The sequence below is a fragment of the Dendropsophus ebraccatus genome, chromosome 2, assembly GCF_027789765.1.
Source record: "Dendropsophus ebraccatus isolate aDenEbr1 chromosome 2, aDenEbr1.pat, whole genome shotgun sequence".
In the NCBI taxonomy this organism is placed as follows: domain Eukaryota; kingdom Metazoa; phylum Chordata; class Amphibia; order Anura; family Hylidae; genus Dendropsophus; species Dendropsophus ebraccatus.
This window is the reverse complement of record NC_091455.1, coordinates 185,596,133-185,610,865: the sequence shown is the minus strand read 5'-3', so window position 1 is coordinate 185,610,865 and position 14,733 is coordinate 185,596,133. Positions and strand designations below refer to the sequence as shown.

Here is a 14,733-nt window from a genome sequence, read left to right as displayed (position 1 = left end):
TTTTTTCACATTGGAGGGCACCACATCTTACCATCCTTTCCAGAGAGCAGGAACACCTGGTGACACCTCAACTGTTTCTGGGGGCCCTGCATTGGGACCACTCAAACCCCGGGCGCTGCACTAGTGCCCCTTTAGCCTTGATTGATAGCTATCTCCCTATACACAAACAGCTAGAGATCTATCAATCAAACATAGGGTCTTTAATAGACTTGACAGCATTTTAAGAAATAACAAAAAATTTACTTGTTACCTTGTTGCTAAAGGTTTATCCTAGCAATACGTTCAGATTAGTACAGCAGATCATTTTATTAGTCAAAGTCAGCTGGAATTCTAACAAATAAAGTGATACTAAAATTTTTACTTTCATGTAGAGTGACATGTAGACGTCAAGAACTGTGCTCAGAATTTCTCTGCTGGAAACAAATCTGGTATTTTATCTTTTGAATTGCAGCTGTACCCACCACAGGTGTGCGGATTCTGAGGGGGATAGAAGTAGTTTTACTGCTACAAAAGAACTTTTTTTTAAGTGATATTAAACCAGGAGCAAAACTTTTAAGTACTGTATTTCCACAATAATGCGACTTGAAATATTTTTGTATTTTTTGCTTAGCGAAAATAGAGACGCCAGAGGGGATTTACTAAAGCTGTCTAATTCTTAGATGGGAAGTCTTCAAATGTGGCTGTGGCTTAAAGGGGAAATGATTCCCCCCCCCCCCCCCCAAATTAACTGGGGTCAGAAAGTTATAAAAAAAATTGTAATTTAAAAAATCTCAAGTCTCCAGTACTTTTCAGCCGCTGTGGCTGTGGCTTAAAGGGGTATTCCAGAGAAATTATCCCCCCTCCCCAAATTAACTGGGGTCAGAAAGTTATATAAATTTGTAATTTAAAAAATCTCAAGTCTTCAGTACTTTTCAGCTGCTGTATACCCTGCAGGAAGTGGAGTTTTCTTTCTGCTCTCTGCTGCCACCTCTGTCTATAATAGGAACTGTCCAGAGCAGGTGAGGGTTTCTATAGGGATTTGTCACTGCTCTGGCCAGTTTCTGTCACAGTCAGAGGTGGCAGCAGAGAGCAATGTGTCAGAGTTAAAGAAAAAAAAAAAAACACCACATCCTGTAGGGCATACAGCAGCTAATAAGTACTGGAAGGCTTCACATTTTTTAAATAGAAGTAATTCACAAATCTGCACAACTTTCTGGCACCAGTTGATTCGAAAACAATTATTTTTCACCTTTAAGGTACGTCTCTATATTGCCAATTTACTCAAGTGCAATCTAAAGCATGACATTAAATTTCTGCTACCGCCGAAAGCATTGCGTGTGGATAAACCTTATTTTTTCAAATGCGCAATAACATGTTCAATTACCCAGCACCCCTTCTCTATTATTGCCAGGAGGCTTTACTATAGCCAGAGTGGTAGGCAATGTCTGACTGCTACACTACATCTCCTGCTATTCATTTCCATTATATTTTATGGGAACAAGCTCTATAGATAGCACAACTATTGATGCAAGATGCAGTTTGCTGTATATGTGTCTGACAGATTATTGAGGCCAATACTATTATGAGGAAAAAAGTTTGTGGTCTGCAAGGTTGGGGAGGGGAGAAATAAAATGGATTTAAAAGAGATGTCACTTCATGAGAAAATGTGTGAGTAAGACCAATTAGTGGATAAGACAAAGGGTTAATAATAGTGAGAAGAATAAAATAGTGTACAAAATCAACATAGTAGGGTTTAATACAAGTCTATACACTCTACTTTATACTAACATGCCATATACACTAGATAACTAAAGTTTTTTGTGTACTTATCAGCTGCTGTATGTCCTGCAGGAAGTGGTATTTTTTCCACTCTGACACAGTGCTCTCTTCGGCCACCTCTGTCCGTGTCAGGAACTGTCCAGAGCAGTAACAAATCCCCATAGAAAACCTCTCCTGCCCTACACAGCTCTTGTCACAGACAGAGGTGGCAGCAGAGAGCACCATGTTAGACTAGAAAGAATGCACCACTTCCTGCAGGACATACAGCAGCAGATAAGTACTGGAAGACTTAAGTTGAGAAGTAATTTACAAATGTGTATAACGTTTTGGCACCAGTGAAATCAAAAACATTTTTTTTTTGTTCAGAGTAACCCTTTAAGACAATAAGAGGGGTAATAATTGTGTATGGAAATAAAAAAAACACTTTGTGGGAGATTTATCAAACTGCTGTAAAGTGAAACTGGCTCAGTTGCCCCTAGCAACCAATCAGATTCCACCTTTCATTCCTCACCTACTCTTTGAAAAATGAAAAGTGGAATCTGATTGGTTGCTAGGGGCGACTAAGACAATTCTACTTTACACCAGTTTGATAAATCTCCCTTCATTGTCTCTTTCCCAAACAATCTTTCATTTAGGTTGATAAAACTTCACCACCTACTTTAAGAAGCTCCTCTACAACTTTCAGATTGATGGCCTTTTTTTCACACCATACTGGCAGGTTTCTCAAACAGCCATAGAATTTTATTGCATTTTATGCATTGTCAGACGCTGAACTAAGGAAGCAGGTTCACAAACTAACCCCTTAGAGGAATAGATGACGCCAATTATGGGACTGTGTGCCGCTTTGTGCCATGTTGCAGAAGGTGCAAAGGCGCCATTCAACACACAACCGCCGTGTCAGCAGTATAGTAACAAGCGATCTCTGTAAATTGCACATGTATTCTACTGACGGCCTCCTAAAGAAAGGGGGGTGGATGGGTAATTTCAGGTCATAATAAGCCATTCCAGTGTTATTGCTTACCTTTTCATTCCAGGCATAGAAGATTGTTGGTATCCAACCTGCACCAACCCCCCCCCCCCCCCCCCCCCCACTACAACTCTAACGTACAGATAAGTAAGTGAATATAATACTATTATGGAAGTATAAAAAATCTGTACAACTGAAAGGAGGCTCTAGTACCCTGTTGTGCTGTATCTAGCCTGGATATCTGATGATAGGATGATAAGGAAGTGTTCTAATATGGTGGAGACATATGATGAAGTCTTGAGGACGAAATGCCCCTTGATAAAGTGGTCATCTGCGAAACGCGCGCTGGGGTGTACCAGGGGAACAGCAGCAGGGGTAAGACATGACAGTTAGTGTTATATTTCATGATGCATGACTTTGGAAATCTGGGCTGATGGCAGTATTGAGTATTATGTTTACAAGTCTCAGTTGTGTCCTGTGACATGCTATTATAGCGGTTATGTACTGAGAATATAGACATACTGTGACCTTTTTCTTTCTTTTTTACTTTTTACTGTCTATTAGCCTGTGTTTACTCAGTGTTACAGTATCATCATGTATGCAACATATTTTTAAGTAGTCTAATGTCCCATGCTTGTTTTGTCCCCTGGACCATTGTACTGTTATCATCCTTCCCTCATTTTTTTAATGTATGACATTTTCCCTTCAAACGGTTTCATCAATAAAGAATAATTTTTTCGAGTAAAGGAAAGTATGCTCATTGGTGTTTCTGGTAGATTATGATGGTCTTGAGTTTTTTCTGTTATAATTGAATGATATGCGGGATAAGTGTTTGGCACAGGCGATTTATACGATACTCCCCCGCATTTTGGAACTATTTTTGCAATAATAATTTATTCTACTAAAGGACTCTTAAAGAAAGGGGGTGGATGGGTAATTTCAAGTCATAATAAGCCATTTCAGTGTTATTGCTAACCTTTCCATTCAAGGCATAGAAGATTGTTGGTATCCAACCTGCACCAACCCCCCCCCCCCCATCTACAACTCTAACATACAGATAAGCAAGTGAATATAATAATACGGAAGTATAAGAAATCTGTACAACCTAAAGGAGGCTCTAGTACCCTGTTGTGCTGTATCTAGCCTGGATATCTGATGAGAGGATGATAAGGAAATGTTCTAATATGGTGGAGACATATGATGAAGTCTTGAGGATGAAACGCGTGGGCACTTATGCCCTGTTCACCCTTTAGAGCAGTATTTTACATCTCCTTTGTATTTGTATTCACAGGGTTAAAGGTACGAGGACCAGTGTATGAGTTGTCTTTTCTGTTTTTAAGTGTTTTTAAATGTTTTGGATTGTTGGTTGTATATCAATAAAGTACTAAATTTTGCTCATTATTCTGAGGTGCAGCCCATATATACTTGTTTTTCTTGTGTTTTCATATATGACTGGCAGCGGGGCTACCACAGTCACTGAACTGATTCTCCCTGGCCGGCCACCTCGCCTAATGAATATTCATGCGATGCTCTGCAGTGATGAGTGTTGGGGTGTCACTGCGAGTGCCACCCCAATATTCATTAGGAAGGGTGGGCTGGCTGTGGCGGATCTGTGCACAGAGGGCAGTAGCCCACCCCAGTGCACCAAACCACCTAATTTACATAGGAAACAAACTACAAATGTAATGGAAACTGCACTGAGGGTCAATTTATAGAAAGTACATTTATTCTCTGCATAGTATACGTTCCGGCCGGGATTCCATCTGGCTGCACGAAAAACTGACATGTCAGTTTTCAGCAGCCGCTATTCATTGAATAGCAGCCGCAGACAACCTGTCAGTTCACACAATGGAGTGTGTGGTTTCGGCTGCACGCTCCCCTGTGAGCAGTGGCGAATTGGGATGCGGGCGCACATGGATGCGCTCGCATCCCAATTCTTTAGAAATTAAGATCATCAGGCTAGTACTGCAGTACAAGCCGGGATTATCTTCTCTGACGCAGGCCATGTCACAGAATGGCCAGTGTCTTACGCCATGTGAACATGGCCTAAAGATATAACAGCAGGTTAGATGCATCTAACCTGCTGTTAGTTACCCTTTAAGGATCTCTTACCAAGAGGCACACTACCAAAAAGTAGCCTCTTAAACCCTTTCTAGGGCATGGGGGAAGCCATTTTATGCCCTCTTCTGGCAACAACCAGTATCTAATTAGACCATGCCTGTAATCATGACATAGATATGGTATGAAGAGTGAAGTGCTAGGTCACTGGGATTCACAAATATTGTCAGATCCCCAGTTGTCTGACATACAGCACCTGTCCAGATTGCAATAAAGGGGACACCATGTTCTGACTTGCCATTCTAGGAGAGCCAATATACTTTAAGGGCAACAATAACACTACTGAAGATCCTCACTCTTGTGCTTAACCACCAGGCCAACCCCTGGATGACATTACCATTACAAAATCCTTAAGGCTGGCCACTTCTAAGGCTCAGTCTGTTCACCACCATGAGGTTTAACATTCTCTATCCACCATAACGTGCCTGCAACACCCACCTGACTCCTGAACCACCAAACAAAAGCTGTGACAGTTAATTAAAAAAAAATGCTGTTTTTTTTTTTATTTATTTATTTTAATCTTTTACACATCTTTTGCACCTCAAGGCTATGTTCACACTGTGTACGAATCCGTCCACAGTTCTTACGCTGCCGTACATGTGCGGCTGAAACTACGGCCGTGGGAAAAATCGACATGCGGCCGGATGCGTACGCACTGCAAACATACGCCCGTAGTAAAGTTATGCCTCCCTAGCTTGTTTCGAAGCGATCTGAAGCAGGTCATTTACTTGGAAATCTTCGCCCAGCCCAATAAAACTCACAGAACCTTTTGGATCGAAAAATCAAGTTTAATTTGACTGAAATAAGTACTTTGTACGAGACCGCATGGAATTCCACGGCCGTGAGTTCGAACATTGAAAAATGAATAATGGTCTTGTTCATTTTTCATGGCGGCGTATACGATCCGGTCGTAAGTTCATACGTAGTGTGAACTGTGCGGCCGTATATCGTATACTTTCAAGCAAACGCATCAACCTCAAAACTACGTGTGTATATTCGCGGTTCGCACTACGAGCGGAAATATACGTAGTGTGAACATAGCCCAAAACTACAAGTCCAGGAAAAACTAGAAAAATTGTGCAAAACAAAGCTAAACTTCACCTCCAGCAATCAGCAGAGAAAAGAACCCCTGTGGAGGAAACCACTCGGGAACCATGGCTGAAGGATTGCCCTAATCAAACAAAAATAAAATTGACATTGTCACTGCATATCTGTTACCATGAACAAACAGATAAGATTTAGAATAATACATGCATCCTTGGAAAAAGAGAATTGGTTGTAGAGGGAAGACTAGAAAAGGGGAGGACAGGAAGGAATAGTTTTTCTGTAAATCTTCTTGTGAGAGGAAGGGAGAGACAAGGCAGAAAGTTTTATCTATTCTTATTTCCCCCCTCCTCATTGCAATACACTAGGCATATACTCCTCCCTCCTAAAGCAGAATCACTTGTGCTCATGTGTATAACATTATACAGACAAGACTTTAGGGGCTTTAGGTCTCCCTCCCAAAGTCATGCCCCCCCCCCTTTTGCTTAGGGGTCTGGGGGAGTTGCCTGAGACATAACTGCATGCCAGGTTTAGCAGCAATCCAATGTTTCAATCTGGGTGCATTATTTAGTTTTGTCGATGACTGTAATTACCTTTGGTACTATAGATAAACCCCAAGGATTAACTTTCCCGTAAAGAGTTGTATTCCCAATAGATAAACATCGTACATGATAAAGGTGACGATCCATGTAAATTCCGTACCGTTTACTATATAACGTAAAGAATTGTAGGAAATAAGCACCTGTCGTATAAGTGCTCATCTTCTCTACATTGTATCAAACCATCACAATTAGAAAATGGCCTGTACAGATACCGGTGTGTATAACTTGCAAGTACTCCCAATTGTCATTATGTGAGAATGGGATTTCGTTGAAATTTCAGCAATTCACTATTGATTTTATAATCCCTCAAACTCTCAGTCCACTGGATGAATCACTACAAAACCAGATTCTTTCATCTCTAATTATACGATCACAAGATGTTGTGCTTTGGGTGATTTGGAGAGCTTTGAAGACTAGAGAGTAATACTGACATGAAGATGAACACTCTGCATTCTCTATACAATTCCCTAGAATTCTTCGTCAACTCCCAGCCAAGTATGACAACTCATCATTTCATGCAAATCCATTCTATCAATTCTGTTCAGTACTATTCAGTAATGGTAACTTACAGTAAGGCTATGTTCACACACCGTAAGAGACTGGCCATTCCGTGAGCCGTCCAGGTCACGAAACGGCCGGTCTCTGAAATGATCATTCCGGCTGGTACTGCAGTACTGGCCGGATGATCTTTCCTGCCGCAGAGTTCTGATGAGGAAAGCGCCTTCCTATTCTCCCTCTTCCTTTCCAGGTTGTGAGCCATGAGAGATAACACATATCACTGAGCTGTAAGTGTCCCCCTACTAGGGGTGACCACTGTCATATGTGATGGTGCCACACAGGGGCGTAGCTAGGGATTCAGCCTAGGGGGGCGAGTGTGTCTCAGTGGGCCCCCAACCGATTATGTTACCCATAGGGAACCTCAGTAACTTACAGTAAGGCTATGTTCACACACCGTAAGAGACTGGCCGTTCCGTGAGCCATCCAGGTCACAAAACGGCCGGTCTCTGAAATGATCATTCCGGCTGGTACTGCAGTACTGGCCGGATGATCTTTCCTGCCGCAGAGTTCTGATGCGGGCGAATCCCTGCGCGCCCGCATCAGAACTCTCCACTGCACATGGCTGCCATGTCAGTTCTTTGCGGCGCCACTAGGGATCCCGGCCGGGATCCCATAGACGGCTATGTAACGTATATTTCCGTAATAATCACAGCCGTAGTACAACGGCCGTGGTTTTATGAAAATATACAATGTGTGAATATAGCCTTGACTGTAAGATGATGGGTATTGGATTTTCAGCTGATCATAGAAATGTATTGAAGATGTTTTACATGCCTTCATTGGTTATGTCTAACAAAATACTGGTCCTTTAATTCTTCTAATCTACCATTCAATAAGTCTGCTAACCCCACACTTGTTTCCCCTACAGAACTGTGATATAATGTAGATTCTGCTCCCTCGCAGGGGCTGAAGGTAGTGGTAGTAAAACCACTAAACGTTTAATACTAATAAACACATACAACGCATTTCAGCTCCTATTTTTCGTTATGGAGCCTTCATTGGGTAAAAAAAACCTTGGTGGTTTTACTACCTGAATGCTTCCTCTGCTTATTCATATCTAGCGGAAGTCGTTGCATTTTTTATACGTTTTTGGATATCCTTGAGTTGGTTGCACCTGCTGGTTGGAGGAACCTGTTCGTGGGCCAGATCCAGGTTAACAAATTCTTGTCTACATTTGCTACACACCCCGGAAGCTCTCCGTTGGTGGTCTTTCGTGAGCTGCACTGTTGTGCCTATACTTTTGGTCCTTTGCTTGTGTGACCACTATTTTTGTGACCACTGACTTACTATACCAGGAAAGCGCCTTCCTCTTCTCCCTCTTCCTTTCCAGGTTGTGAGCCATGAGAGATAACACATATCACTGAGCTGTAAGTGTCCCCCTACTAGGGGTGACCACTGTCATATGTGATGGTGCCACAGAGGGGCGTAGCTAGGGATTCAGCCTAGGGGGGGGCGAGTGTGTCTCAGTGGGCCCCCAACCGATTATGTTACCCATAGGGAACCTCAGTAGATGACAATGCTTTCTGAATAATAAAGGGTATTTTCTACTACATTATTCATAGTGAACAGGGACTGAGAACAATGGAAAAGACTTTCTATATTTCACATGTATACCCATGTGAAAATTAAAGGGGTTATCCAGCATTACAAAAACATAGTGTCACGATAGGCAGGTGAAGACAAGACACGAGACAGTGGGCCCTAAATCTGAACCCACCCACTGTCACCTGCCTACTTGCCTCAGTCGAACCTAAGCGGTCGCGGACAACCACAAAGACAATCCCTATGCTGAATAGGTGCAAAACATAAAACGCAGACAGACAAACACAATGCGGGAAGATCAACTAGCCAAGTCAGAAACCGAACGAGCAACGCAGTACAAAATCAGGAAGAAGCGGGTAGTCAGAGGGCAGGCAAAAGGTCAGAATCCAGGCAAGGCAATATAGAAGGAATAGGGCAGAGTACAGGGAGGAACTGAGGAGCTGGGATCAGTACAACTAATAGCCAGCAAAGAGAGCTCTCAGTGATTACACTTTATACTGGGTCAGGAGGCTGGACCAGCACACCATTGGTCCGACCCTCTGATCCCAGATACATAGCAGCTGATCTGCTACAGACTGAGTGGCAGAGTGATCCGTTCAGCTGCACAGGCTGGGCGGCCGCCACGACTGACACGGAGCCGCGGCGTCCCTGGTTACCAGGAACGCCGTCGGGTCTCCGTGACGTCACCCGGCTCGGGCAGCCGCCTCGGCGCTGGGTCCTAGCGCCGACAGAAGAAGCCGGGACCGAGGTGGACGCCGCAGGAGCCCTGGCAGGTGAGTTCCTAACATTACCCCCCCCTTTATGAGGGGCCTCAGGACCCTTATTTAAAGGACCCGGCTTGAGAGGGTTACATGAGTGAAATTGTCGAACAAGACGCAGCGCATGCATGTCCCTACTTGCGACCCAAGTGCGTTCTTCAGGGCCAAATCCCCTCCAATGAACCAGGTACTGCAAAGAACTCTGGACCCGATGGGAATCCAGAATTCTCTCCACTTCTTACTCCAGCTCCCCTTGAACGACCAAGGGAGCAGGGAGGACAGATGGCAACCCCGGATTAACATATTTCTTTAACAGTGATTTATGGAAAACATCATGGATCTTCATACTCTTCGGCAATTGCAACTTAAAAGAAACTGGATTAATGATCTTTAGAATTACATAGGGACCGATGAATTTTGGCGACAGTTTACCAGATGGGGTTCTCAATTTCAAATTTCTGGTCGAGAGCCATACCTTATCCCCCACCTTGTATTCTGGGCCAGATATGTGTCTTTTACCAGATTGTCTTTTAGAACATTCTTGGGCTTTAACCAGGTTCTGCAGAGCCTGGGCCCAGACTGTGCACAGTCTTTTGTAGGTCTTTTCAGCGGATGGGTTGATTGACTCAGCAGCATGAACGGAAGAGTACCTAGGGTTAAACCCGAAATTGCAAAAGAAAGGCGACATTTTGAGAGACTGATTTTCACGATTATTTAGTGCAAACTCATCTAAAGGTAAATATTCCTTTCATTTGTCCTGAGAACCTGCAACAAAACATCTTAAAAACTGTTGTAATGACTGGTTTACTCTCTCAGTTTGCCCATTAGACTGAGGATGGAAAGCTGAGGAAAAAGACAAGGATATACCCAGACGACCACAGAATTCTCTCCAGAATTTAGATACAAACTGTACCCCCCTATCAGAAACAATATTTTCGGGAACCCCATGCAGGCGGAGAACATGATTAATAAATAGGGAAGCCAAGCTACGTGCAGTAGGGAGTTTACTAAGAGGGATTAAATGACACATTTTAGAGAATCTATCGATGACCACCCAAATCACTGTTTTACCCTTGGAGACTGGTAGATCAGTTATGAAATCCATAGAGATATGGGTCCAGGGTTTGGTAGGTACTGGCAAAGGTTGAAGAAGTCCCTCCGTCAATCTACAAGACACCTTTGACCTAGCACAGACCTCGCATGCATCCACACACAATTTCGTATCTCTGGCCCAAGATGGCCACCAATAATGACGAGCTAAAAGATATCTAGTTCCAGCGATGCCTGGATGACCTGCTAGTACAGAGCAATGAGTCTCTTCAAGAACTCTAAGGCGAAGATTTGGGGGAGCGAAGAGTTTGTTTTCTGGGGTGTTTCTAGGGGCCATGACTTGCGAGTCTATCACTTGAGCAGCCAGATTGGGCTGTAAAATGGCTACCACCACCCCAGGGGATAAAATAGTTTCAGGGTCCTCTGTAGGAGTACTACTGATATCAAAACTACGTGATAAAGCGTCTGCTCTTACATTCTTGGAGCCAGGTCTGAAGGTTACCTCAAAATCAAATTGTGTGAAAAAGAGTGCCCATCTGGCCTGCCGAGGGGTAAGACGTTTAGCTTTATCTAGATAAACAAGATTCTTGTGATCAGTCAATACCTTAACCTTGTGCTTAGCCCCCTCTAAAAAATGCCTCCATTCGTCAAAGGCCCATTTTATGGCAAGAAGTTCTCTATTGCCTATGTCATAGTTACATTCCGCTCTAGAGAATTTTCTAGAAAAATAGGCTATGGGTTTGAGATTGGTGAGTGTATCTGAGCCTTGTGAGAGAACAGCTCCCACCCCCACCTCTGAGGCATCCACCTCAACAATGAAAGGTTGCTCAAAATCTGGTTGAATCAATACTGGAGCCACAGAAAAACACCCTTTAAGTTTGTTGAATGCCAGAACAGCTTCAGTAGTCCAATTTACCAAATCCGCTCCCTTTCTAGTCATATCAGTTAGAGGTTTGGCAATTAAGGAGAAACCCTGAATAAACTTCCTATAATAATTAGCGAATCCCAAAAATCTCTGTAAAGCCTTAAGATTGTTGGGACGCTCTCACTTCTTAATGGCCGCTACTTTAAGGGGATCCATTTCAAAAGAATTGGAGGTGATTCTGTATCCCAAAAATGAGATCTCCTGAACACCGAATTGGCATTTCGACAACTTAGCAAACAAATGGTTTAATCTCAGTAGTTCCATAACTTTACGAACATGATATATGTGGGAAGACCAATCAGGAGAGTAAATCAATATATCGTCCAAATACACCACTAAGAACCGACCTAAGTACTCACAAAATACGTCATTCACAAAGTGTTGGAACACTGCAGGGGAAATGCATAGCCCAAAGGGCATTACAAGATATTCGAAGTATCCCTCAGTGGTATTAAAAGCGGTCTTCCACTCATCCCCTTCCTTTATCCTAATCAGATTATAGGCTCCACGTAGATCAATCTTAGAAAACCGCTGAGCCCCCACAATCTGATTAAACAAATCTGGGATCAACAGAAGAGGATGTTGGTTTTTAATAGTGTTTTTATTTAACTCCCGATAATCAATGCAGGGACGTAGACCGCCATCTTTCTTACCAACAAAGAAAACCCTGCCCCTAGTGGAGAGCAGGAAGGACGAATATGACCTTTGCGTAAACTATCCTTGATATATTCACGCATAGCCTCCCTTTCAGTCCTTGATAAATTAAACATCCGACCTTTGGGATATCTAGACTCAGGAATTAAATCAATGGCACAATCGTATGAACGATGAGGAGGTAATTCGTCCACTGATCTTTCGTCAAACACATCAGCAAAATCAGATAAGAATTCGGGGATCTCCCCTTCCAACAAAGAACATTCCGTTTGATGCAAAGAAATACAATGGGAAGCACATCCCGGTCCCCATTGAATGAGTTCCCTGTTTGACGAATCAAACATCGGGTTATGCTGAGTCAACCAGGGCAACCCCAAAATAATGTCTGAGGACAAATTATCCTTAACCAAAAAATCAAGAAACTCAGAATGAATAGAACCTACATTTACCTCAAGATGGGGGGTGATATATCTCACCTTACCCTGCGCCAGTGGTGTAAAATCCGCCCCAGTGATACTCAGCGGGCACTTAAGCTGAAGTGGACATACCCCCAGACTGGACCAAAAAACAGAATTAATAAAATTAGCAGATGCCCCAGAATCGATATGGCCGATCCTGAAATACTTCTTTCCCCTAAAGAAAGAGTAATAGGGACCATCAATTTGTTCTTTCTATCGAGCGGTACCTGTGCGCCTGAATGACCCCCTCGATAGTCACTCAGGCGCTGGAGTTTTCCGGCGGTGATCCAGGCCTGAAGGTACACTCCCGAACACGGTGTCCAGCTTTGCCACAGTATAGACATAGATTGTGCTGTAATCGATAGGCTCGCCTTGTCCTCACATCCGTGGCTCCAATCTGCATGGGTTCTTCTTGAGGAAATGACAGAGAAGGAGCAGGTTTAGGAGGAGAAAAGACAGAGGATGAGGATTTACAAGGACCAGTGGTTAAATTCTCTCTACGTCTCTCCCGCATGCGCCTATCTACCCTTATAGCTAATGTCATGGTCTCTTCTAAGGACTCAGGAGGCGGGGTAAGCCACTAATAAATCTTTTAACTGATCAGAGAGACCTACACGGAATTGGTACTGTAGTGCAGAGTCATTCCAACCGGATGGGATACACCACTGGCGAAATTCTGCACAATAGTCTTCCACTGGTCTCTTTCCCTGCTGTAGCGAGGTTGATTGGCGCTCAGCCACTGCAGTCCTGTCAGGGTTGTCATATAGCAGGCCAAGAGATGAAAAAAAATAATCAACAGAACTTAGCTCAATGGCGTTGGGAGGTGGGGAAAATGCCCATTCCTGAGGTGGTCCTTGCAGAAGAGACATGATAATTCCCACCTTTTGGTTCTCATCCCCAGAGGAGCGTGGACGTAACCGAAAAAATCATTTACATCCCTCCCTGAAGGTCCGAAAATCCTTTCTATCCCCCTTAAACTTTTCCGGGAGTTGTACAGGTGGTTCGGGCGGAGAAGGGGTCATCATAGTCACTTGACGGGGAGCAGCCTCCTGTTCCTGGACACATTCCGCAAGTCCTTGGACCAGCGTGTTCAGGTTCTGCATCTGCTCTACCAATGTCTTAATGGGATCCATGATACCCCTCGGGAGACGTATATATATTTGGGCTGGCTATTCTGTCACAATAGGCAGGTGAAGACAAGACACGAGACAGTGGGCCCTAAATCTGAAACCACCCACTGTCACCTGCCTACTTGCCTCGGTCGACCCTAAGCGATCGCGGACAACCACGATGACAATCCCTATGCTGAACTGAGGAGCTGGGATCAGTACAACTAATAGCCAGCAAAGAGAGCTGGCAGTGATTACACTTTATACTGGGTAAGGAGGCCGGACCAGCACACCATTGGTCCGACCCTCTGATCCCAGATACATAGCAGCTGATCTGCTACAGACTGAGTGGCGGAGCGATCCGCCCCTCAGCCTGAGCATGATGCCGTTCAGCTGCACAGGCTGGACGGCCGCCACGAGTGACACGGAGCCGCGGCGTCCCTGGTTACCAGGGACGCCGTCGGGTCTCCGTGGCGTCACCCGGCTCGGGCGGCTGTCTCGGCGCTGGGTCCTAGCGCCGACAGGAGAAGCCGGGACCAAGGAAGACGCCACAGGAGCCCTGGCAGGTGAGTTCCTAACACATAGCTGCCTTTTTCCAGAAACAGCACCACTCTCCTGCAAAGGTTGGATGTGGTAGTGCAGCTCAGTTCCACTAAAAGGGAATGAAACCAAGTTGTAATACCACAAACATCATAGAGGAAGCTATGGTGCTGTTTTTGTTTTCTAATTAGCCATCCATCCATTCTTCTATCTCTTTATCTCATATCTATCTGTCTAATATCTATTGGGTAGCATGAGGACTACACCATATTCAGAAATTTTGAATATTTCACTACTCGCTCATCTCTATCAGTAATCTCTCATAAAGATGTACACTGCCCAAAAGTAGCCTTTGAGAGCCTTTCTAATATGGAAGGTGGAGAAGTACTTTTATGCCCTCTTGTGGCAAGACCCATCCCACGCCTCCTGCAATCATTTACATATCTTCTTTGCAACAATCTGATATTTCTATATGGGTAAAAAAAAATAAAAAATAAAAAAAAATTTAATATAAAAAGTAATAACACCTTTTTTTATTATTAATATTATTTAATAGAGAAAATGTTCTGTTATTTGTTTCATTATGTCTGGATGAGGAGTAGAAATGGAAAATATAAATGATAAGACTAAAGAAGCTATTGCTAAGCATA

General features: G+C 43.6%; 1 protein-coding gene across 1 annotated transcript in view; it reads right to left on the bottom strand.

Moving 5' to 3' along the window:
* HTR5A (5-hydroxytryptamine receptor 5A) overlaps positions 1-10,035 on the bottom strand; it is a 37,383-nt gene extending 27,348 nt beyond the window's left edge. Inside the window, exon 1 of the mRNA XM_069959715.1 lies at positions 9,823-10,035. Coding sequence (XP_069815816.1) covers positions 9,823-10,035 — 213 coding nt within the window. The remainder of the gene's footprint in view (positions 1-9,822) is intronic.
* Between the last annotated feature and the right edge of the window lie 4,698 nt (positions 10,036-14,733).